This window comes from Thunnus albacares, chromosome 11, assembly GCF_914725855.1.
Source record: "Thunnus albacares chromosome 11, fThuAlb1.1, whole genome shotgun sequence".
NCBI classification, from domain to species: Eukaryota; Metazoa; Chordata; class Actinopteri; order Scombriformes; family Scombridae; genus Thunnus; species Thunnus albacares.
This window is the reverse complement of record NC_058116.1, coordinates 33,263,150-33,290,000: the sequence shown is the minus strand read 5'-3', so window position 1 is coordinate 33,290,000 and position 26,851 is coordinate 33,263,150. Positions and strand designations below refer to the sequence as shown.

Genomic DNA, 26,851 nt, shown 5'->3' with positions numbered 1-26,851 from the left:
TCCTCTGAGTCCTCAGATCTTTTATTCTGAAGCAGCTTCCTTTATTTAACCAGATGACGACGTCTCAGTCGAGTTTCATGAGTCTCACCTGAAAATGTTTCAGCTTCTGTTTCAACACATTAATCCACAAAAATCATTTTACAGGAACGTGAAGAACGATGGAAGTAAACGTTCTGCTGGTTGTTCGCAATCATGAGATCCTCAATCAGTTTCATAACAAACATTTTAACAATTTAAATTTTTAAGTTTGACTCTTTAAGTTTTAATGTTTCGTCTCATAAGTTTTACTGAAGTCACGTTGATGTTTCTTTCAGACGTGTTGGAACACATGATGATAACTAATATGTCAACAATTAGAAATTATGAAACAAATCATGTTACAATTTAAAAGTTTCACATTTCACAAAGTTGTAATTTTGAGCTAAAAACTTGAAATGTTTTCAGAATGAATTTATAATTTTTAGGTATTATGAGATAAAATCAGGAGAAGGTCCTCAGTGTTTGGTTTGTCCACAACCAAATCCTTCACACTGCACCTTTAACAAGAATAAATTAAATACATCTCAAAAAAATGTCAATAAAATTAAATTAAGATGTGATGAGAAAACATTTTATTCTCAAAATATAGACAACAAATCCTTTCATTAAAATGACCTTTTTGTTCTTTAGATTTTACAGCTTTTTCTTTGAAAACTACAACTTTAACTAAAAATTTTAATTTTTTTTAAAAGAAAATTACAACTTTATGTGGAAATATTTCTACTCTTGTTCAGTTAATATGGACACATTTCTATTTTTATTTATTTTATGTTTTTAAGTGAATGTTTCATCACACTGATGTTGATTTATTTTTTTTTTTTACATAATTCAAATGTGAGTTTATTTATTACAGAACAGTTTTTATAAATGTGATTTCTTGAATGTTTCTTTACTGTGTTATAGTTGGGTCAGTATTGATCAGTGTTTGTATGTTTGTAAAACAGTTTGTAATTGATCTGAAAGCATCAACATGTGCAGTGAGCAGCGTTGCCAGATGGGAAAATGTTAAAGTATCGTACCAGAGGCTTAAAAGCATCGCAGTTTGTGGAAAATGATGGTACACGAGTCCTAACCAGAGAACAAACTGGTGTAAATGTGTAATTTCAGAAAACACTCAGCGATGCTCGTGAGTCACAAGTCAGTTCATCATCACAACAAGCAACAAGCATGATTGACTGGAAATACGTGACGTGAGAAGAGCTGCGTAAACACAGACGTAGGATCCGTATTTACTACCCCGATCCTGTCGGGAAGTGAATTAAAATGAGACTGATTATAACTTCTAATACTAAGTGTCACAAAATGATCAAATTATTGTACATTATGGGACTTTTTGCATTATTGATTGTACAGAGGGCAAAATTATCATACAAATACAATAATTATCGTATATCTGGCAACGCTGGATCCAGGGCCTCATTTATCAGAACCGATCAGCAGTTTCACATCTTCAGTCTGAAGAACCTTAAAGTCCCACCAACAGCCTCTAGAAGCTCCAACTGACTCCCATTCAAAAAGCTTCTCTCTAGAAATACTGAGTCATTCTGGTCTCAACCTCTAAATTCAGACCCTCTAATAAGTGTGCTGGTGGTCATTTTGGAAATTATTGCTCCGTTAATAAGATTTGAAGACTTATAAAAGCTTTGATGTCTGCTGTGTGACTGTTGATTGACAGCTGTGATTGACAGTTGGCTCACCTGCTGCTCTCCCCAACTCCAAGACCCACACCGACTATTGTCACAATATTTCACTAAGTTTAATGTTACGTGATTATGATACCTGCCCTGTAAGCACAATATAGCTGAAGTAGCTAATGTTAGCCAAAGCGTGCAATGCTCAGTGTTTCCAGTTAGCTAGCGTTAGCTTGGGTCTGAGCTAGCAGCATTTGTTTCCAGAGTGTGAAAGGAAACATCCTGCGCTCCTTAATTGAAGGTCCTGCCTCCAAACGGACATGATGGCGCCGAACATAAGCAGCATCTCTGAAAACCAACGTCACACCTCGTGCGTCCATCGTTATATACAGTCTGGGATCAGAGCATGCAGTCTGATGTAGAGTTACTATCAGGAAACATGAAGAAGAAGACCTCACAGACAGGGAGGTGCCCAGCATGCACTGGGGGAAGCGTTTGAAAGTGAAAGCACACAGTGAATAAATGAGGCTCCTGGTTTTGGTGAATTGTTGTTGAACCACAGTGTGCGTGTCTGTGGGCTTTGTGGTGCAGGTGTTGTGTTTCATGCAGTGTGTTGACTGAATCCACACGTGATGTTCTGAGTGATGAGATGATGCACAAGAAGCTGAGCAGAACAAAAGAAACATCGGTATGTTCTTTAAAGGATAGGTTCGGGTTTTTAAACAGTCCTGACGTGATATTCTCCACAGCTCAGTTCTTAACAGATACGTCTGGATTTATCTAACAGACTGCTGAAGCTTCACAAGTTCCAGCTGAACTGTGGAACGAGGGCGGTGGATTAGACAGCGTCGTCTCGTTCAGAGAGAATATCTTCAGGATCAGTGTGGAGAGCAGGAACTGTTACAGCGAGTGAGACTCTAACCCACGTACATCTGGACATCAGTATTGTTAAGACAGACTTGAAAAAACCTGAACGTATCTTTTAAATCTGTTTCTGCTCTGACCAACACATTTTAAAATGTTAACAGGCTGGTAGTTAATGATGTTTCCCATTCATGATGCTGATCAGCCAGTCAGTACATCATGATATCTGCAGTATTTATGCTCTAATACACTTTACTGTTTAACATTTATAAACAATATTAAAAACAATAAATGGTTTATAACAAACTGTAACGTGGTAAAGTGTTTCTATTCCTTACAGTGTCTTCTATACTGTTAATTAACTGTTTACACTCAAACAAATCTTACATTAATGTTATAAAACAATTATTAACTGTTGACAGGCACATATTAAACTTACGGTATGTTATAAAACTGTTTAACCATTTCTTACAGCGTGTTAAACATTTTGTAAGTCTGATGTCTAAATTGCACAGGAGGGCTTATAAAGTTAAGGTTCAGTTTAGTTTATAATAAAACTTGTCTTTGCAATACATCTGTTTATAACATTATCATTTATTAATTAATCACATACTGCTAATAGATGTCGAACCTGTGGCAGTCTATGCGTGTTTTCAAACCTCATGTTATATCAGTGGATGATTTGTTAACTTGGTTCACTTTCATGTCACACAGAGAGCCCAACAGAAACCAGTCACAAACATCTGGACAAACATCCGCTAACTCTGTTGTTTTGAATTGTTTGTCTGATTTCTGGTAATAAATACGGCCTTTCATTGTTCACTGATTCTAATGTTGCTCAACCTCGACTCCAACCCTGCACTCACCTGGCTTTGTTCCCCGTCACTTATTCACAGACTTCTACAACCAACTGAAGCTGCTGCTAGTTCGCATCGGTTTGGTTTTAGCCACAGTAGCCAGCTAGCTAGCGCTCCAACACAGTTCTTTTTCACTGACTCCAGGAGTACTTTGGATTTAATACGATGCCCTGTGAAGATCGGTAGCGGCTCCAGAGAGCGAAACAGACGTATAACTAACCTCAAGGATGATAACTGTTGCCATCAGGGCCCCTCGGGTTTGGAACGACCTGTCTGAGGAGATAAGGCTGCAGAATCAGTAACTTCTTTTAAATCACTTCTTAAAATCATTTATACAGATTTGCTTTTATGTGATGTCTTTTTATCATCTCTATTGTTTTTCATTGTCCTCTACTGTCGTGTTCTAATGTCAGACATGACATAGTTAAGCTACGTTTGAGTAAAAACAAGGTTATAGATGCAGCTGCAAGAACAATACTTTCCACTCATATCTTGGGATGTTTGATTTGAAAGAGAACTGATTTAACTGCTAATTATAACTATTCTATTATCATGTAGATCAGTTCTCTTCATATTTATCCAACAGATCCTTCAATGTTTTGATTGGCAACTCCTCATCCTCAGCCTTCATCTCCTGTGGTGTCACCTAAGATTCTATACTTGGTCCAATCCTGTTCTCCATCTACATGCTTCTGTTAGGTCATATTATTCATGTAAGTCATACTATTCTTCAATATCTACAATGATAGTTGATTTTGAAGAAGGTCTGAGGGCCAAAACTTCATCTGAATAAAAGAAATGCATATGAAGCCACTGCTCTACAAGGATACTTCCAGTGATCAGCACCTCACTACAACCTTTGGTGTGTGTTACTTTTATTCAAAAATACAACTTATCTTATCACTTGTAGGGTAAAGTCCCTGCATATTTTGAAGGCAGACAGCACAAGCCTCAAACAACAGGTTGGCTCTTCCTTCAACACCCCAGGAATGCTGCCCAATAATATATGAGTGAGAGTCCCAAACTCCTCACTGACCATCTAAACAACCTCCTGCAAACAGAAAGGATCAGATGAGGAACTCCTATCTCCTGCATGGTCACCAAACCAGACCATTGACCCAAACCACCTTTGATCCCTCAAGCTACAAGAGCAAGCAAGATGGGAAGACACCCCAGTGTGAATTGATAGTACCATTAGGATAAAAGACAACTAAGCTGATGTACCATTGATTTGACTTGCTGCTTCTCAGGTAACAGTCATCTCATCTGTTTATCAGGTCTCTCATACCAGCTACACAATAGATAACTCTGCATCATGCATTCAAATCATTCACTAGCCATAGCCTTGAGTACCAGTTTCCCTTTTGTGTCCCTCTTGTCTACTTGTAGCTGTAGTATTAGTAATAAATGTGTATGTAACTAAAGTGGACTTATTTGTGTTTTCTTGTGCTTGCATCTCAGTCATTTCACCTTAAAAAACCTACACCCTTGCAAAATCATAATTATGATTAATAACAATCATAATTCTAATTGATCTCTGTTGTGTGGCCAACAAGGAGGACTATTTCCCTATTATTATACCTACTCTAATATGAGTTATGTCACTGGATGAATAATTTCATGTTGGAGTTGTGCACAACAATAATTCATGATTCCCCCATAAAATCATAAAGATATTTGAGTGCACACTGTATTGCGGATGACACACAGATCTAAACAACTGCAACAAACTCACTGACCTCAATAAGTGTTGACAAGACAACAAATCCTGGATGGCTGCAAACTTTCTCCAACTCAATGAGAATAAATCTGAAGTTTCATTATTTGGATCACAACAATTAACTGACATTATTTCTCCTCATCTTTGTCCCCTTAAATCACACACAAAACATCTTGGAGTATTTGACTCAGCACTCAAGTTTAACAAACAAATCAATCAGGTTGTGAAATCGTTTCATTCAGCTCCACATCGTCTCCAGACCCAGATCAGTTCTCTGTACCTCTGACCTGGAGAAAGTCATCCACATGTGTTTGCATTTCTATCAATAACTGATCAATAACTGTAGCTTATCTTTAGAGAAGCCACTCTGTTCCACTCTTTGAAGAAATAAAGTAGTTTTCCTGTTAATGGCTCACTGTAGTACGGCAGCCTGTGTAGGACAAACCTACATATATTATTAGCACAACATACGAGCAGCTCCATGGTTCAGTCCAGCAGAGGAGACAACAGAACAAAACAGGAACCAAACTTGTCATATGCACTGTTACGTATCAGCTGCAACTAAATGTAAACATTCAAAAATGAAGTCACAATGATATTTTATTATTTATGAAAAACAAGAATGAAAATAATAACTCTTTTAAAGTTTTAAACTTTTTAAAAGAACAAAAATACCTGCATTCAAAGACAGAAACATGTGTTTCCAACACATGAGAATAAAATTCAAACAACAAAGACGAGTTTCAAATGATTAAATGGTCTCATGTACACACGTATACATACATACATATATCTACACTAACACTCAGTACATGTTCTGCATTACTTCTAATTATCTGTGTTACAGACATTTCATGTGATCAGGGGGCTTTTAATTTCAAAATTATTTGAACGTTCATGATTTTCAACGTTGATCAAACAGAACAAACGGTGAGAAAACAGAAGCTGCCATGATGTCAGTGCAGGTACACAGACATAAAGCACTTTGTATAGTTTGCATGTTGGAGTTGTGGAAAGATGATCTTCCATCTATTGTTAAAAGCATTTTAATCTGTCTGATCCTCCGTCCTGTATAAATGGACACTAAATAAAGCTGCAATAACTCTGCTGCTTCAGTAAAATAAAGATAATACCAGCTAAATATGTAGCATTCAAATGTGTGAAGTTTGACATATATTAAATTGGATTTAAAATATTTGTTTAATAATTATTTCCCAAATAATATAAACAGAGTGCAGTGTAATTTTATTACAAGTTTCAGTCTCTCATGAGAAACCATTTGTTTATTTTTTACAGGCGCTGCTTCTGTTTTCTGTCAAAACAATAAATCTTGAAAGACTTTGGTCACTTTTAGCTTTGACATGTAAATACGTTCTTCCATGAAAACAGGCTGTCAGCTGATCAGGTCCACCTCAAGACTGCCGACATTACTTCTTGTCCAGGTTGAAGATCTCTCGGCTCTCGATGAGGATGAACTCCACAATCTGGTTCTGGTAGACCATGTTGAACGCCATGTTCCCTGAGTCCAGCTCGGGCCACATCAGAGTGGGACCGAACACGATGCCGATGCCCTGAGTGGACATCAGGTTCTTCCTGGAAAAGCCCAGAACTCTGCAAAACACAACAAGGAACTCGATCATCTCTGTCATACACTTTGGTTTCCTGGTTTAAAGACGACAATCTGATGGGTTTCAAACTGTATTTGATGGTTTCTGAAGGATCTGTAAAGATGTTCCTCAGGGGTTAGTCTGGGGCCACTACTGTTCTGTCTTTACACGAATAATATCTGTAAAATATAATTTTACGCAGATGATATGATTTTCTACACAGTAGCTTCAATTCTGTTAATATCCACGAGCTGATTTCCAGATCTTACTGATCTCAATCTGATATAGAACACAAAAATTACTTCATGCTCTTCACTAAAGGTGAATGTCTCAACATGTGTTGGGATGACTCATGATGAACAGGTGACATCCTACTAATACCTCGGTCTGTGGATCGATGACAAACTATCCTTTAAATCACTTGCTGAGGACAAAAAAAAACTCAAACAAAAGCTGAACTTTCTGCACAGACACAAGTTGTTTCTCTCATAAAACTCAAAGTTAGACAACAATCAGTTCAGTCGACAGTCTTGACTTCACAAAACTGTGGTGAAATTTTTTCTTTGCTTCACATTTCAACACTTTTCTCTTCAGCTGTTTTGTATCAGAGCATTTTATCAAATGTACCAATCCACACTGACTCTGACATGAGTCAGAAGCGTTTTTTTTCATGCTCAAAATCTATTTTTTTCTCCTCTGTCATGTTTACTGAAGCGTAATCTGCACAGACAGCTGTTTAAATCACATAAATCTCTTAGTTTATATGTTCTATATTTATTGATGAAGGCTCCCAGTCTGGCTGTGAGTTTGTGGGTTTCACTACAGGCAGATTCTCTCACATCAATGAATCAATAAATACAAACCATGTTGATTTCTTCTCGCGGAGCTGACATGCAAACTGTTTTAGTTCAGTAAATGTCTGCTGACAGTCAGCTGGTTCTGTTGACAGAGTCGGTGTTGATTTAACTGACGCTTAAGGCATCGCTTAGTCCTGCTTTGATGTGGAATCCCAGTAAGACTGAAGGTAAAAGCTTTTGATCAGATGTGTTGACCTGTGAAACAACTTCTCTCTGTGCTGATATTTAGAGGAACTGAGGGAGATATGTGCACACATTGGAGGAGAGACATTGACTGATGACTATGAAGCCTCGTTCTGCTCTGAGGAAGTTTAACTTTCAGCCTCACTGACTGATTCAGAGATGCTTGATAAATATGAACATTGACTCATTGGTTCAGGTGTGGTTCACTTGTGGTTCAGGTGTGGTTCAGGTGTGGTTCACTTGTGGTTCAGGTTCAGTGGTTCAGGTGTGGTGGGGCTGACAGTCGTACCTGTGCAGGTGGCTGAACAGCAGCTTCATGGTGTCCTGGTTGGGTTTGGGCAGCTGCTGGACCAGTTTCTTCACAGCCTGAACTTTCTGTTTCTGATCTTTGATCTCTGCTCAGAGAAACAAGAGGAGAGATTTTTTCTTTACACAGATTAATTAACTTCTTTTATTTTACATTTATGTGGAACAACATTCTTAAATGTCTCCAAACTAAAGTCCAGATTAAAATAATTCATAAAATGTGTTGAACACCTGAACACTTAAATTAATTTGTTCCACTGATGAAACATTTCTCTGTATTTTTGCTAGCTTCAGCATATCTGTAACAGACAAATCCTATATATGTAGTTCAAAAGAAACTCAAATATAATAATGCCTCTAATTAAAATAAAGCAAGTGATCAGGTTTTTACTCACTGACAGCCTCCACAAACGGCTGGAAGAACTTGAAGGGGAACAGCGGCTCCGGCAGCTCACGGAAAAACATCTTGAGGGCTCCAGTGACGACGTGAATGTCCTCCCACTGACTGTGATCCAGGTCTAGGTCCTCCTCTGGGGGGACAGACCAGAACCAACCGGGGATCATTACTACCATAACGTATACTCATTATCAGTATAAATAGTATCATAACTGATCGAAACAGGATCATAATGTATATAAGGGGCCATTCAGGGGAAAGTTTAACATGTTTCCTCACATCGCTTAGATACATTTCTGTTGAATCAGGACGTTGTGTGTACCTCACTAAATGTCCTCGTTCTTCCCTCAGATTCATTACCAGAGTATGACTGTATGACAAAGTCTGTCATCAACACTATTTCATCCATTAATCCCTTATGGGACATTTACCACCTGATATAACATCTATGCTGGACTGGACCACAGGACCAAACTCGCTCTACTGTCTTATGCTTCAAGGTTTATTGTGAACTTGGAAAATCTGCCTTTACTTTTTGTGCACCAAACAAATGGAATTATCTTCCTCAAGATCAATACTCTCACTACCTCTGAACAATTCAAGACTATGATCTCAAACCGCTTCACCTCAGTGTTCAGTTGTTTTCACTGATAATTTACCTCCTCTGATCTATTTCACTCTACTATACGTATTTTGTTTTTAACTCTATCTCGACATCACTGCAAATGAGGGAAACCTCAATGATTTTTGAGGTTTAAATAAATGTTAGAATGAATGAATGAATGTTCATGTGAGGCCAGCAGGTCGTGTCTGAGCTTTGGTAGAGTTCATGGTTCAGGTAGTGTCAGGATGGTGGATCATAGTGTTGTTTTGGGGTTTTGATGAGCTTCAGTGGGGAGCAATCATTTTGTTTCGGAGGATCAGTCCTCAGCAGGATCCTTGTCGCTGCTCCTTAAAACAGCAAAAACTTTTCTGCCAAATCTAACTCTATAGTTAGATTTCATGATTTAATAAACTGATAAATACATGTATAATGTGGGAAAAGAAAACACATTTTCAGTAAATGCGTTTTGCGACTTGGCAGATACATTCATTAAATGAATTAATAGAAATACAGGTGGCATTATGTTTGTGGCACAAAATATTTTCTGTTATAGAGAATAAAGTTGATTTCTAGTAGACATGTTGGAGCAGACAGAAATTTACAGTCAGACAGTCAGAGAGAGAAAAAGTGTTTTTAGAGCTGACCTTGATCTACGATGAAGCGAAGTTTCTGGATTGTGGCCAGATTTCCACTGACTCTGTAGATCCCGTCAGCCTCCAAACCTGAAAACAAACACACAGTTAATATAAGAAACAACATAAACTGGCTTCAAATATAACTAAGATATGCTCTCCCATATCTGGATGTAGAAATACTGTGTTCATACAACACAGTCAATAATTAGCAGGCAATGAACGTACCTCGCTTGTCGACAGCGTCCAAACAGATCTGAACAAACTTCGGCACTGTGGTTCCTTCGCGCTCACAGAGAGTTAATAGGTTGCAGCCGAACACTCGATCTGAGACAGACGGACACGTTAAAACACATGAACTCACAGAGGAGTTTAAGGTTTAATAACAAATTATGACTTTTTTAAATGGAAGTGGCTATTGGAACAGATTCCTCCCTGTCAGTAGTTCGTTTATTGTTGGTATGGAATTATTTTGCATGTGCATTGATATGGACTGCACAAGATCACATGATCAAATTCAAATTGTTTCAAAATGGAGGAACTCTTATGCTTGCAGGTGATACACCAGTCCTTCCTGTGGTCTGAGTTAAAATGTTTAAGTTTAGGCACAAAAACCACTTGAGAAGGATCTGGTTTGGGTTAAAATGTAGTAAAAATGTCCTGTTTAACGGCACTAAAATGCCCAACATGACATAAAAATGTACGGTTAGTGGTCTACAAGAAGTCCTGCAATAAATTCCTATTCCATACAAATAGAATAAACTACTATCAGCACAGAAAACCAGTGTGGACCAACAGCCTGAGAACTTCTGGCATGGAATCCTGTTCTGTGATTAAAAATGTCTCCATAAACAGGCTCTAGTTTGTGTTTGCACTGCACTCATGAGGATAAAAATCTAGAGGTGCTCATTATCATTTTAGCAGTATCACTAAGTCAGCTATCTGTCCAATCAGGAGTATGGCCAGGATTAGGTTGTTCCTTTAATTCGTGGTAAATGGTAAATTGACTCTTCTTATATAGTGCCTTTCCAGTCTTCCGACCACTCAAAGTGCTTTTACACTACAAGCCACATTCACCCATTCACACCACATTCATACACTGATGGTGCCAACCTGTACATCAGTAGGAACTAGTCATTCACACACATTCACACACTAATGGTGCAGCCTTCAGGAGCAATTTGGGGCTCAATATCTTGCCCGAGGACACTTCGACATGTGGACTGGAGGAGCCGGGAATCAAACCGCCGATCTTCCGATTAGTGGACGACCCGCTCTACCCCCTGATCCACAGTACAGTGTACACTGTATGTCAAATATAGATTCTGTTTGATTCAGAGCTTCATTAAATTTAAACTTTATGTCAAATACATCCAAAACCAAGCTGTCAGTTTTATGTCTTAAACCTCTTTGACCTGCCAGTGACTTTATTCAAACCCTCAGAACTTTATTTTAAATCCTACTGGAGATCTCAATGTTTCCAAAGATCCCAAATCTGAGAAATGATGCAGCAGACATGTCGACTATTTTCATGAAAACACAGAAACTGTGGTTTGAATGTCACTCAGTGGAAAAATCAGAGCTTCAATGTAGAGCTGCAGCAACATGATACACAGAATATGTAATATTATCAGAGTGGAGGAAGCGTAAAGCTGCTTAAATGTATGTTATTAAATATGTAAGGAAACCTTTGATGAGGCCTTTCTCCTGCAGAGTCTTCATGGACGGACGTCTGATGATGAACTTCTTCAGTCTGTTCTTCACTCCGTTCTTGTCAGCGCTGTCTGAAGTGCTGTGTTTCAGCTTCGAGCTGCCGAACACGTCTGCAGAAAACATCACAAGTCTGATTACAGCTGCTTGAAATGAACACTGCGTTTCTCTCAGCTGTTTACAGATTAATAACAATAATAATGATAATAATGATAATGATAGTAGGTGGATCCTCACTGATGGAGCGTCTGTGAACCGGGTTGCGTTGCTTGGTGTTCGGGGAGGCGGAGCCATATCCAGGTAGCGAGCTGTGTCTGGGCAGGTATTCTGTACTGTTTGACTTCCGCAGAGGAAAACTGCCGTCAGCTTTGGTCTGAACAGAACAGAAAGATACAACCAACCACATCTGGGTCTCACTCCACTAATAATCTGAAGAAGAGTTCAAGTTTGCAGTAAAAACATCAGTGTTGTGTGTTGTTATGTTTCAGATGTTCCTCCATCATTGTAAACTGAATATCTTTGTGTTTTGGACTGTTGGACAAAACAAGAAAATACTTTGGACTCTGAGAAACTGATGGACATTTTGTTAATTGAAAAGAATAAAATAAAACATAATAGTCATTTGCATCCCTGAACAGTTTCTTTTATTCTGATAAGCAGCTCATTTGCATTTCTCTTCCTGTTAGAAGCTGAAGGTTTGCTGATCAGCGTCGACTGGCAGCAGGAAACGTCGTGTGTCTGTAATGTTGCGTTTGTTCATTTATTGAATGAAATTCTTGTGTTTTAGTAACGACTGCTGTCGTTGGGAAAGTTTGTGACCACCAAGTGTGAACTGTTCAGGATGTAAGACAAACAGTTTGTTGATCAAATGATCCTTTTGAACCCTTTAAGGTGTTTTTGGTAGTTTCTAATTTCCTTCATTTATAAACGTATGTTATACTCACTATACTGTATGTGACCATTAAAATATTGATGTATTGCATCTGTTATAGTTGTATGATCTCTATGAAAGACAATGTGTTGTATTAATTAAAGCTGCAAGCAGCGTTGAACGGGCCCTCGCGCCTTCGTGCACGTCAGGCTGCAACGCAATCGAAGGGCTTCTGTGACGGGCATGTAGATGTTTTCAGACCCGGCTGTTTTCAGACAGTGCAAGAAGGAGATAAACATCACTTCCTTTGTCCACTATTTTGCCTGCTGCTGGGGCTGCTTTGCTGAAATTTCGTAGGGGCGCTCTTCAGCCAGTTTGCATCACTGACTGAATATTGTCATGTAGATGTGTTCAGGCCGGGACTCTTATCAAACATGTAAAGTTTGGTGCAGACTGGAGCATTTACAATAAAGTTATAGCAACTTCCTCTGTCATGGCGAAACATCAAATCTCAACGGTGTGAGAATTTTCTGCAGGGTGAGACATGTCTGTCTTGCAAGTTCTGGGCTCATTCACTTGAATTTCAATTAGTAAATTGAAAACTCTTGATGAGTTTGTATGTAAAACAAATTAATTTCCTAATTTTCATCAAGTCTATTTTTAGAAAAGTAAAGACTTTTAACCCACATGACCTGGTCAAAGTGTGATTGACATGTGTACTGTCAGGTGTGTAGAGACAATAAGTAACTGCAGCTGAACACAGAAAAATACTCATATATTTGAATGGAGAGTGTGAGTGAACCGCTAAGTGCTTGGGCCCTAATAAAGGAAAAACTGCAGTACAGAGCTACAAATTTTAGTTTTGATGGTATTTTTCTACAGCACTTTATCACTAAACTGTCACTCTCACTCCATTTTTTCCCTTCCCCTCATAGGTCATCTCCACTACTGAATTATACATATAAGACCTATAATTATTGTAAAATAAATGATAACACCAAACTTCATACAAAGTTTGTATATAATGTACTGTATGTATATAGGCCTTTATGCTGTACCCTACAAAAATGAGCTGCATTCAACCCCCACACCAGTGGCGGCTGGTGACTCAAAAAATTGGGGAGGACAGGAGGAAAACCAACATACTGCATCAAACTATATTATTGTTCCCCATCTGATGAAATCGGAGGGGTGGGGGGCAATTTCTTAGTTCGTTTTTAAGCTGAGTCGTATATTGAGTAATAAGCTTAAAGTAACTAGAATAACAAGTGTTAACTAGTGGTGTAATGCATCGTAACTTAGTTGATCCGTGGGTCACCCCCCATGGTTCGGCAGGCATATGAACTGTGGATTAATTGCAAAATGTAATGTCTCATTTAAGACAAAGTAAACTACTGTAAGTACAAGTCATGGACAGACAGTGTGTCACTAACACGCTGTCTTAGTGATAAAGTGCTGTAGAAAAATACCATCAAATCTAAAATTTGTAGCTCTGTACTGCAGTTTTTCCTTTATTAGGGCCCGAGCACCTAGCGGTTCACTCACACTCTCCATTCAAATATATGAGTATTTTTCTGTGTCCAGCTGCAGTTACTTATTGTCTCTACACACCTGACAGTACACATGTCAATCAAACTTTGACCAGGTCATGTGGGTCAAAAGTCTTTACTTTTCTAAAAATAGACTCGATGAAAATTAGGAAATTAATTTGTTTTACATACATACAAGTTTTCAGTTTACTAATTGAAATTCAAGTGAATGGGCCCAGAACTTGCATGATTTTGATGCCACAGGTGTGAGCAAGACAGACATGTCTCACCCTGCAGAAAATTCTCATCCTCACACCGTTGAGATTTGATTTTTCACCATGACAGAGGAAGTTGCTATAACTTTATTGTAAATGCTCCAGTCTGCACCAAACTTAACATGTTTGATAAGAGTCAGTCATCAGTGATGCAAACTGGCTGAATAGCACGAGTTCAGTGACTGAAGTCTCTCCTGATCCAATGATCCAAATCTATCAGCCATACTAACAGCAATCAATGATTTGCTGTCATTTCATAAGATTCAAACCAAGAAGCTTGAAAAGACTAAGAGAGACGTCTGATCTGTAATTTGTCACATGACACTTTAAAATATGTCATAGACTCAATATTTCACCTTCAATATGAAATTAATTTACTTACTATTCAGCAGAAATTAGTTTAATATCTCAAGTAGATGTAATTACATGTTTACATTCTGCAGCAGTGAAAGAGTTAAAAATCACTTCACAACCGCCAGAGATCAAAAACATCAATGATTTATTGAATTCTCATTTATTTATTTATTATTGATTGATTGATTGATTGACTGATTGATTGACTGATTGGCGTATTGATTGTAACCTGTTGTTGGGGTCTTATTGTCATTATTGCTGTTGTTTCTTGTGTGTTTATTGTGTTTGTCTGTTGAGATTAAAACTTGTTCTTACTGAAGAAGCGATGACCTTTCCGATGGCGTCGTACCATTTGCTGGCGGTGGTGTTACTGTCAGCCTGGAGGAGGTACTCACTTCCTGTGTTGGTTGTGATCTGGAACAGATGAAAACAGTGAGTTAGGTCGGGTACCAACACGTACCTACGGAGCCCCTGAGGGGACACAGGCATACAGAGAGCCAGCACAACAGAGGAGCCTTTCTTCCCAGAGCATGAAGTGCACAAGTCCTTCAGCTGTCATGAAACTGGTTCGGACCCTCTGGGCCAACAGTATCATTAGTGTGGACATGTTGTTGTTGTTGTTGTTGTTGTTGTTGTTGTTGAGTCTGAGTTCCTCCACAACAAATTTAAAACTCATCGTACAGAAAGCTTCTCTCCACATGCTGCAGTTGCCTAGCAACGCACAACAACTCTGCGAACCGCTTTCTCTAACTGTAGGATCCACATCATATAACCAGTGTATCCTGTTTTCAGTTGGGTTGATACATATATATATATATATATATATATATATATATATATATATTTAAATGGGAGAAATATTGTTTTCCGATTTTAAAATCAAACCAACTGTAAGAATGGAGCTGCTGTTATAAATATGAATGCATTGTTATGATGATATAAACAGTAAACACTGTGGAGAACAGAGAGCGAAATAAAGAATAAAACACACAACTTCTGTGTTTCTGTTTCTCTGCTGTAAGAACACATGAAAGAATCCAGTTCAGTCCAGTTAACGCGTGACTGTCAGAGAAACATCCAAGTTTAATACAGAACATGTAAATTAACGGCATCAGTGCGACCATGTGACCAGTTCCTGTTTGTTACCTGAAAGACGTTTTTCCTGCTCGACTTCTCTGTCGTCCACTCGATAACAGCTCCACACAGCTGCAGCACATCTGGTTTACTTCCTGCTTTCTGAACATAGAGACGGTTGACATAAGCTCAGAGGTAACACAGTCAAAAAAAAGTTTTTTAAAAAGTTTTTTTTTTTAAAAAGTTGTTCCTCGACGGGATCAAAGTCAACGTTAATTTACCAACCAACAATCAGTCCGCTGCAGAGACAATAAAACTATTGAACACCTGCGTGTAAACATGCTGAAAGTAGAAATCTCTGCTATAAGGGAACAAAAAATGTGTTTTTAATGATATAATATAATATGATAATATATGTCATGATGCTTGAGGAACATTGTGTTTGGCTGTAATGTCTCTTCTTTTCTGTATGTATGTGACTGTTCATCCTTCGGGACTTTTATATATTTATGTGGTCATAGTGTTTAAGTGTGACTGTATGTGTGGTGGAATCCAGGAAGGAGAGCCAGTGCTTATACTGGTGCTAACGGGGATCCTAATAAAAACAGAAAGAAAAGAGTTAGTGTTTTACCAGAACACTTTCTTGTTGTCTGTCTTTATAAAACAGCAGCTGCTCTGAGGTCAGTACGGTCCAGAATAAAGTCCAGTTCTTCCTCTGCTTTTTACCGCCCTCTGAGATTTTAGCCATGTTCAGGTTTTCACCTTTCAACTCCACCTGGAAACACACACACACACACACACACACAGGGAAACACATTATATCAGGTGGCTGCTTCAAATGTGTGTGAGGTAGATATGAGGTAAATATGAGACAGATATGAGACAGATATGAGGTAGATATGAGGTAAATATGAGACAGATATGAGACAGATATGAGGTAGATATGAGACAGATATGAGACAGATATGAGACAGATATGAGGTAGATATGAGGCTGATATGAGGCAGATATGAGACAGATATGAGACAGATATGAGGCAGATATGAGGCTGATATGAGGCAGATATGAGACAGATATGAGACAGATATGAGGCTGATATGAGGCAGATATGAGACAGATATGAGACAGATATGAGGCTGATATGAGGCAGATATGAGACAGATATGAGACAGATATGAGGCTGATATGAGGCAGATATGAGGCTGATATGAGGCAGATATGAGACAGATATGAGACAGATATGAGGTAGATATGAGGCTGATATGAGGCAGATATGAGACAGATATGAGACAGATATGAGGCAGATATGAGGCTGATATGAGGCAGATATGAGACAGATATGAGACAGATATGAGGCTGATATGAGGCAGATATGAGACAGATATGAGACAGATATGAGGCTGATATGAGGCAGATATGAGACAGATATGAGACAGATATGAGGCTGATATGAGGCAGATATGAGGCTGATATGAGGCAGATATGAGACAGATATGAGACAGATATGAGGCAGATATGAGGCTGATATGAGGCAGATATGAGACAGATATGAGGTAAATATGAGGTAGATATGAGGCAGATATGAGGTAGATATGAGGCAGATATGAGGTAAATATGAGGTAGATATGAGGCAGATATGAGGTAGATATGAGGCTGATATGAGACAGATATGAGGCTGATATGAGGCAGATATGAGGTAAATATGAGACAGATATGAGGTAAATATGAGGTAGATTTGAGGTAGATTTGAGCTATTAGAGGATCAGGTTTTTGAGGGCTTAGTGAATGTCGAGGAGGAGCCAGTCAAGTTGTTTTGAGACAGGAATGAAATCATTTTTAAATAAAAATTTATACTTAAATAAAAGTTAATACTCCAGATCTTCTAAAGTTAAGTGAACTTTCCTGATTGTAGTACAGCAACTTATTCATCAGACTCATGTTTACAAAATCCTTGAAAAAAGTTGCTTCCTATTGAAATAATGTGTCTGAACTGGTTTTAAGAGCTCAGATATAAACTGGGAAGAGTGATTTATGGTGTGATGTTGAGTCAGTTACTCACTGACGGTTCAAACATGGCCGCTCCTCCTCCGCCCAGCATGTTGTGCTGAGACTGATTCCTGCGGTGCCGAGAGATCTAACATCAAGATAAATGAAGACGTTAACGTCACGCTGCTGTTTACCTGCAAGACCTCAGGTGTGTTTAATGACGCTACTGAAACGTAAAGAGATAAGAGAGAAGAAGCAGTGATTCTGTTCCAATCAGTGATCAATGAGGATCTGATGATAAGTGTATTTAACACTGTGAAGGAGAAAAAGTCTGTTATTGAGTCTTATTCATTCAGAACAACTGAAGGTCAAATCATGAGGTGTTTGTATTGAACAGGTGACTGATGTGTTTATGTTGTTTGACATTTCTTACAGTGTAAAGTTATAAATAATACACAACATCTCATAAAAACTGAAAAGCTCATTGATCTGTCAGGAAGAAGTTGTGAAGTGAACTAAAAGCTGCTGATGAAGACAGACAGTTTTCTGCTGCAGGAGTCAGATGTGTAAACAACATGCATCACTTCCCACACGTTAACTGTCCGAGCAGCACACACGTGGTTTCTGCAGATCTGTTCACCGTCAACACTTCACAGCTCCTTCATTACAACGTTGTGATTATGTTGCAGTGAAAATATATTTGCCGTCATGCTTTTAATGTGGTGAGTCTGATGTTTATTGCGTATCTGTTGAATGTTGTTGTTGACTGTGTTTGAAGGGTTTTATGAGGTGAAACATGATTAAAACTGTGCAGTAAAGATGAATGAAGCCTAAATGTGTTAATGTGACAAACGTCATCCTGTTACATGCGTCAGTTATCTGATGCTGAGAAAACAAAACCAAACTCACAACTGTCAATCACGTAGGTGCAACATCAGGCTGTAAGCAACACTCGTTAGTTTATCACCATGACAACGCAGATGAATGAATAACAGCCGTCACCTGAACCATCACACAGCAAAGACAAATATCTATAATCATCATCACGTGCTATACATCAGTTAGACTTAATTACACTTAATCAACATTGTTCTGAATCACATGCACCTGCATTAGTCTTTAATTATTTTTAAATTATTTCTAGAAATTAATTCCTTTGTTGTTTTTACAAAGTTGCATCTAATAAAGTGTAAAATATTGTTTTTACTGATTTTACTGTTTCTGTGATATGATGTGAATGATGTGATATTGATGTTGATCATCATTCTGCAAACTGAAGACCAATTTCTTTTTTTGTGCAACAAAAGTGAACAATAAAGTTTTTTTTTTTATTTGGTTTGTATTTGGAACATTAAAGGGAAACTGAAAGACCTGGTCCAGGTCCAGGTCCAGTGGAGGCGGGTCCTCAGGTGAGTACTCACAGGTTTCTGAGGGAGGTCGGACTCCTGCAGCACCATGGACTTGGACTGGCTCAGACGGTCTCCGGAGGTCTGCGAGGTCTTGATGCGCAGCTGCACAGCTCCCTGCGGCGCCGGCGGCTTCAAGTTCTGCAGGTTTGTGATTCTGTGGATGAACAAACGAAAAGCAGCAAAGTTAAAGTTGAACTTTTCACTGTTTTTCATTCAGTGTTGCTGTTATTTCTCTCTCAGTGTTTAAAGGAGACGTCTGGTCTTGTTCCACGTTCTCTCTTCCTGACATCATAATTAAAGCTGGAAAAATTAAAAACAAATCTTTTCCTCTGAGTAAGTCTGTACAGGTTCATGCCGCTTCCAGGAAATATCCACAGCCTCACACTCTAAATCCAACACTGACTAACAAAATATTGGGAAAACGTTTCAATATAATTCATTCCAGTACACCAGCAGCATCGCTACCACCTCAGTAATAAACATTACGTAGAATTATCACCTTTCTGACAACATCAACACACACTGAAAATGTAAAAGCTTCATAAATGTAGAATTAATAGCAGAACTGTTGTGTTGGATTAGATTGTACAGATGTTCCTAATAAAGAGTTTATTAGGAACAGGAAGTCAGTATGTATCTATAAGTTCATACTGTGTTTATACTGGATGTATATATAATCTATACATATATACTGTAACATGTATATATATGTATAGACTGTATGTATGTACGGTTCTTCTTCACAGCATCTGACAGTGTTTGTTACTCTGAATAATGAATTTGGGTGGAATATCTTTATATCAGCAAACGGCAACTAAATCTGAGTTATTAATGTGTTTTATTCACATCATTAATGTTTGTGAACGCGGCAGGAAACAAGTGATATTATCATGAAGAGCTGAATAAAATGATCGATTCTGTCTGTGAACATTCGGTCAAACTTGATTCGAGAGGCGGACTGATTGACTGTTTTCCTGTCTGACTTCCTGTTTGCAGCTCTGGTTGCTTCACTGCGGTTACGCAACATTTGTCCTTCACAAGGAAAAACCTCAGCAAAAAAAGACAACAGATTCAAAGAATGAAGGACAGGAAATCAAATAACAGGCATCAATAAAAATAAGTTAAATGAAGAATAAAAAAACAAATAAAATAACTAAATAAAATAAATATATAAAATAACACTGTATTGTGATGACATCATCACTTCAGATTATTAGTCAGTATGGCTCAAAGTAAACAAACAAACATGTACAAAATACAAACAAACAAACAGAAATAATATATTTAGGATTAAGAATTACAGCAAATAGTTATCAAACACGAGATTCAAACCTCACAAATATTTAATAAAATAAATTCACTGACTGAGACCACACCGAGAACATTAGATTTCAATAATGGAAGAGATCTGATATGTTGATGGATGGATTGGAGAACCTGATGGAGGGATGGAGGGATGGAGGGATGGAGGGATGGAGGGATGGGGGGTGAGGTGTGAGAGTTGAGGAACATAGAATGGAGGGTTGAGGGACGACGATGGATGTACGATATGTCGACTGGACGACGACTGCCGACAGAAGAGGGAAGGTTTCTCTCCAGTCCATCGCCTGGGTAGACCCCTCCCTGTTCCGGTGTCAAAACGGAGGGGGGAGGATGGTTGATGAGGGGTTAGGGTGTGAGGGACCGGCAACCGAGACGAACGGATGGGTTGTGCCTGAATACTTTGTTACGCGGAAATGGGTGTGTGCGCTCAGAGTGGTCTCTGTTCCCAAACCTTGTTTATAAATCTATAAACTTCATCAGTCAAATATAGATTGAAGGTCAGATCTTCTCTGTAAAGTTGAATATTCTGAGGATGTTACCTGTCACAATACAAAACTCCTGGTTTGAAGGTTTGCATGAAACAATCTCAAACCTTTTATGACTTTAAGAAAGCCAGATGTTCAAACTTCAAGATGTTCAAATGGTTCAAAAAGGAGAAGTACAGCTACTCAACCGCTTTCACTACTATCCGTCCTTTGATTGTCAGCAGTGAGATGTTTGTTCCTCTGTGAGCAAAGACTGGAAACACACTGAAGGACGTATGTTACAAAGCTTAAAGACTGACACCAAATGTCTATAATTTATATAAAACCCAACTGAAGCGTCATTTAACATCTTAAATCATGAACAAAGATCCTGGAATTATAACAGATTATATAACAACACAAACTAATGACAGTAAAATGTATCAAACGTGCTGCTGAAACACTGAACAACACTAATGCGCCTCCATTATAACCAGCTGAAGCTGCTGCACTGACCAGGAAACATCATGCGGCTCGTCTCTGTTTTCTATTTTTATGCAGCTGCTCTATTTTTTCTCTCTCTACGTGGTTCTCCAACTGGTACAAACTACAGAGAACTCATAGAACGAGTACAATCTGTTTAAATATGATTCAAATAAAAGGCTCATTGACCAGAAACAATGCGACGCAACCTTGTGGGTTTTCATTGCATATTAAAATAAATCAATCATACTAATGTGAATCTATGATCCTGTAGTTAAAACCTAACCATAACTCAATAACTCAATATGTGCACAGTGACGGAGACGCAGTCAGTGCAGCTTTTTAGCTTTTTAGCTTTTCAGACTGAAGAATAATGAGATGGAAAACGCTGAAACACACTAAATGTCACCATAAAAAATTCAAAGACCAACATTTTTATTTTGCTTCATGTTTCCTCTTTTCTGAGCTGCAGAGTTGCTGCTCTGCAGTATTAACAGCATGTCAGCTGAGCTGTAATGATGTTAAATGTTAAAGGCTGGTTTAGATTTGTAAACTGGTTTAGGAAGGTTAGAAATGGCAGAATTGTTTATCTTTTGTTTTTCTGTTTGTATTTTGTGAGTCATAAATAAAAATGAAGCAAATAAAAACAATAAGATATAAAACAGTGTTTAGGATCCAATGTACACATGCACCAAATGCATCTATTTCCCCTTTATAGATAACAATCAATTTGAAAATGTGTGCAATTAATTAAAATTAACCATAAACGATGTGAAGCCTTCATGATGTATGTCATGAACACTGACGTTGCCGCAGTAACAGAAGAACGTCTGACAGGCCGACGGCTGCAGCAGCTGTTGATGCAACAAACGAAACAAAGTGATCAGACATGAGAAGCTCATTGCTGCACACTGTCAGAGTACATATGACCTCACGCTCAATATCTATAAAAAATACAAAAAACACTGTATACGTTTATATTTACTCCAAAATCCAGCGTACAGGTGTTTCTCTGGTTTTTACAGTTCATATATGAGTGCAGGTGATGAAGATGAGGTGGCTGGAGGAGGCAGAGTGTGTTCAGACACCATAGTTACAGTCATGTGATCACTGCAGTGAGTTTACACACAAAAACTATGTGAACACTAAAATCCTACTTAGAGATATATGCACAGTGTCATAAGATATTATTTCATTGCTCTGTAATGTGGTTGAGGTGTGAATGAATCAGTATATTCACAGGTAATCATTTCCTGATCACCTGGTACATCATGACATCATCCTGACATCATGATGTCAGCTGGCTTCAATGTTGATGATAAAGTGGATCTATAATTAACGTGATATGAAGTGAAATTAAACGTGTTATCTGGCTTCAGGTCACCACCTCACTGTCTGCTTCACCACTAGACCTTAAATCTGAAGGATTACATCAGTCTGGATCCTCCTCAGGGTTCAATGATGATAATAATAATAATCAGTAATATGTGTCCATGTGTCTGTTAGCAGATGTTGGTTCAGGTTTTATTCAGCCTGCAGTGTGAAAGATGCACAGAACCAGACATACAGTCCTGTGTGCCTCCCAGTGCGAACGCTACCAGAGCTGCTGGCTACATATCAGACTGTTTACACGATCAATTCCCCAGTTTTCATACTTGGAGGTTTTAACCACTGCGAGCTAGAACTGGTTCTTCCTGACTATGAACAATATGTGAAATGTTTTACACGTGTGTTATGGGAATGTATAAAATGCTATACTGCTAGCCTTCTGTCGCTAATTCTGATCACAAATTAGTGAACTTAATCCCAATTTACAGGACAGTTTTTAAGAGCTGCGAAGCGAAGATTAAAACAGCAGCTGTGTGGTCAAATTTTTACTTCTTTATGTATTTATTGGGACCATGTACAGTGTTAAACCATTTGATGTACTGTACCAGAGTTAGCTTGTATAATAACACTGTAATAACACTGTAATAACACTGTAATAACAGGGAAAAATAGCCTTTAAAGCTCAGGCAGATCTGTGCAGAAGGAAGTGAAGCAGCAACTGAGACGAGCCAGGAAACGACGTTTTAACATTTTTCATTTGTAGACTATCTTGAACCAGCTAAGAAGTACTCAGTCACATCAGATTAGGACTCTTTATTCCCTGCTGAGTGTGTTGAGAACAAACTGCAGATCGCTCCACAATCTGTCCAGTAGCTTTTTAAACGTGTCACTTCAAAGACAACCTGACGAGATTTCACCTTTTCTTTTAGAAACTTGTGCAGAAGAGCTAAAACCAGCCTGGTGCTTCATTTTTCAACAGTCCTTAGATATTGAAAAGGTTCCTGCTCTTTGGAAAAGCTCTGATTTCCAACTGAAAACAATGATTTTAGATTACATCAGTTGTGATGAAACACTTTGAGAAGTGTGTCTGTGTTGAAAGTCTTTTACAGACAGATGACGCTGTTACAGCAACCATGCGCTCGGTTTGAAAACATCTAGAGGACAGTAGAGCTTTTAGCTCAGCGTTCAACACTTTACAGCCAAAACTGAGACAACTGGATTTCAACTGGTTTTTAACAAACTGAACTCAGCAGGTTTGTCTCAGATAAAATCTATCAGCACAAGGCTGTCAGCTCATCCAGACGCTCACAGGACTACATCCTCAAATACTCAAATACTCAGACGATTCTGTTGTCAAGTTTACTTCATAGGAACGATGATACAAACATCTGTCATTCAGAAGGATTAGAGCAAAACAAATCACCTAATTTTAAATGTAAAACTTCATGAACACTTAATGTAACGCTTAAACTTTCTAAAATGAAAAGACAGGATTTTTAAGCCTCTTTCCACTTTTATTCAAATACAAATACAAATATTTGGTCCTCTGTACATCCCTACTACCGATCTCTCTATCTGTCTGTCTCTCTATGGAATATTAATATAATTTAATTCCCGTTCACATGACGTATGTGAAGACATTCACTGGATATTCATTCATCATACAGTTAACATGGATGAAAACTGAAAATAAAAGGAGCGCTGTCACTGCTGAACTAAACGTCTTATCAGTGACCGTTAGTGGGAAAGGTTTTTGGTTTTATAACCAGCGACCAATCAGAGGATGACGAGACCTTAAAGGTTCATATTCTGCTTTTAGTAGTTTTCTGGTATTTATATCCTGTTCTCATGTCGGATGTTAAAAATGTTTTTTTGTTGTTTTTTTTTACTTTCCTGACGAGATGACGTCGGCTCGTCACATGTCCATAAACCTGCGTCTGTTCTGTGATGTTTGTTTCTGAGGTCGTTCATGTTGTCGGCTCTCATATTTCAGATCTGATTCATGATTCCGTTTGGAGTAAAGACGGAGAAAAAGAAGTGAAATCCTGCTACTCTTGTTTGTTTGTTTGTTTGTTTGTTTGTTTAAGTTTTACAGAAATATTACCTCCACACACTGATGTCGGGACTGGTCAGGTGTTTAAGACCAACATAGAAACTATATTAAAATCTAGACTTGTTATAGTTAATATTACGTTTACATGATGCATCTTCATTAATAAAGACCGGGCAGGTGGTATCACAGAACAGCAGGAAGGTTTCTCTGTACCTGATGAGTGTTTGATGATAACTGAACCTGCCTTCTTTATCACAGAATATACACTAAATATTGTCAGCGAGGAAAATAATTTAAAAAAAGGTTTTCTACATTTAAAAAGGAGGAAAATCTGGAGTTTAAGAGGTTGAAACAAGAATGACGTCGGCGTCACTGTGACATCAAAGTGCTTCAGTTTTGTGGGTTTGAACCTTTTTTAGTAACCGACTGTCAGATAAAACCACATAACGCAGCAGTGCAGCGTCATAATACGAGATGATAATGAGTTTAGTGATGAAAGCTGCAGTAAGAGGAGACAAACTGAAGCGCTCTAGACAACGGAAGCTGGAATTTCACTTGTGCATCGATAGAGAGATAACTATTAATCCTCAGAGGGGAAACTAGTCTGTTCGTCCGTGCAAAATCACAAAAAATAGAGTCAAAAATTTAAAAAAATAAACAAAAATAAAAAATAAAGTCACATTATGTGAACAACAGAATGCAAAATCACTGTTGGAGTGAAATAATCAGCTAAATTTAGCAGCGTCTATCAAGACAAGTTCAAACGTTTTGTATTTCCTCCATCGCACATCAGTCATCGGAGGCCTTCACAGCAATAAATAACAACCCAACAAGTGTTACAGCCAGTAATGATGTGTAGAAACCTGCAGACCGACACCAGCACAAACCCATCACCAAGAAAAACACAACCGAAGCGTCAAGTCATGAATCAGGGCGGCAGAAAACCCTGATGGATGATTTAATATTTAACTTACCTCAGACCCGCCATCTCTGTGTGTCACTGATCACAAAAGAAGAGACGCAGAGAGTCGAGGCCTCACTGTTAGAGGAAGTATGATTCATCACGTGGTTTCTTCAGACCAGCCGTCTCACACTACACTGCTGCAACCTTACCATTTCCTGAAAAAAGCAGTTTGTCACTTCTGTCAGTTCATGTACAAACATCTGCAGAGAGCGACTGCATGGGGCAACTTTCTTCTTCTGCTATTTACAGACCAGTTTTAGAAAGAGGCGTCACTGTCAGTGCCAGTTTAATATTAGAGATGTATAAAGTCATTTTTCACCACTTGAGTGAAGAAGAACCCAACATACTTGGGCCCCGATCAGACAGAGAGCTTTTTAGAAACCTTGGGCGGCTTTTTGTAATTGTTTTCAATAAGAATGAAGCTTTTTGCTCTTTGCTTTTGAGTTGCTCCATGCACCTTGTGTTTTTCTGCTCTATGTGCCCCGTGTCTTTGCAGGAGCGGCCTGAACGCTTCAAGTTGAAAAAACTTCAACTCAGAGCTGAAAAACACCCAACATCATTTGCATTTTTTCCCTCATTGTTCAATCGCATGAATTGAGAGGCGGGCCTTCTCTGGTGGTGACAACAACAAGTGAAGACAACAGTCATGGAGGACAATCTAGTGGCTGCTGCTGCTGGATACCCGGAGCAACTTGACTTTACCGACCGCAGCAACCATGATCTGAACAGAAAACAGCAGCCTGGAGGCAAATAGTGCCGTACTTGAGATTTCTCATGTACCCACATGAATCTCTGTTTCTGTGTCCAACATGCTATTTCGGAACAGACTCTCACCACGCTTGATGTAGTCCAAGTACTGCAGTAAAAGTACATAAGTATTATGAGCTTGATGTAGTTAAAGTACTGCAGTAAAAGTACATAAGTATTATGAGCTTGATGTAGTCCAAGTACTGCAGTAAAAGTACATAAGTATTATGAGCTTGATGTAGTCCAAGTACTGCAGTAAAAGTACATAAGTATTATGAGCTTGATGTAGTTAAAGTACTGCAGTAAAAGTACATAAGTATTATGAGCTTGATGTAGTTAAAGTATTGCAGTAAAAGTACATAAGTATTATGAGCTTGATGTAGTTAAAGTACTGCAGTAAAAGTACATAAGTATTATGAGCTTGATGTAGTTAAAGTACTGCAGTAAAAGTACATAAGTATTATGAGCTTGATGTAGTTAAAGTATTGCAGTAAAAGTACATAAGTATTATGAGCTTGATGTAGTTAGAGTACTACAGTAAAAGTACATAAGTATTATGAGCTTGATGTAGTTAAAGTATTGC

The 26,851-nt window shown here is 38.3% G+C and overlaps 2 protein-coding genes across 4 annotated transcripts in view; one reads left to right on the top strand and one right to left on the bottom strand.

Moving 5' to 3' along the window:
* LOC122991905 (kinesin heavy chain-like) overlaps positions 1–1,325 on the top strand; it is a 25,796-nt gene extending 24,471 nt beyond the window's left edge. For both annotated transcript variants that reach the window (XM_044365378.1, XM_044365379.1), the window contains exon 26: positions 1–1,325. This exon is cut by the window's left edge and continues 113 nt beyond it. The gene's annotated coding sequence lies outside the window, so the exon portion shown is untranslated.
* Positions 1,326–5,696: 4,371 nt separating this feature from the next.
* Positions 5,697–25,603, bottom strand: arhgap15 (Rho GTPase activating protein 15). 2 transcript variants are annotated; one of them, XM_044365386.1, is made up of 13 exons: positions 25,532–25,603; positions 18,918–19,059; positions 17,570–17,644; positions 16,142–16,285; positions 15,583–15,672; positions 14,752–14,850; positions 11,645–11,780; positions 11,386–11,520; positions 9,926–10,024; positions 9,710–9,787; positions 8,460–8,594; positions 8,048–8,153; positions 5,697–6,722 (listed from the first exon to the last, which is right to left on the bottom strand). In XM_044365386.1, the coding sequence occupies exons 1-13, from the start codon at positions 25,543–25,545 to the stop codon at positions 6,539–6,541; spliced, it is 1,437 nt and encodes a 478-aa protein (XP_044221321.1). In that variant the 5' UTR covers positions 25,546–25,603; the 3' UTR covers positions 5,697–6,538. The 2 variants fall into 2 exon arrangements, with proteins under 2 accessions (XP_044221321.1, XP_044221322.1); XM_044365387.1 differs by lacking the exon at positions 17,570–17,644.
* Positions 25,604–26,851: the final 1,248 nt, after the last annotated feature.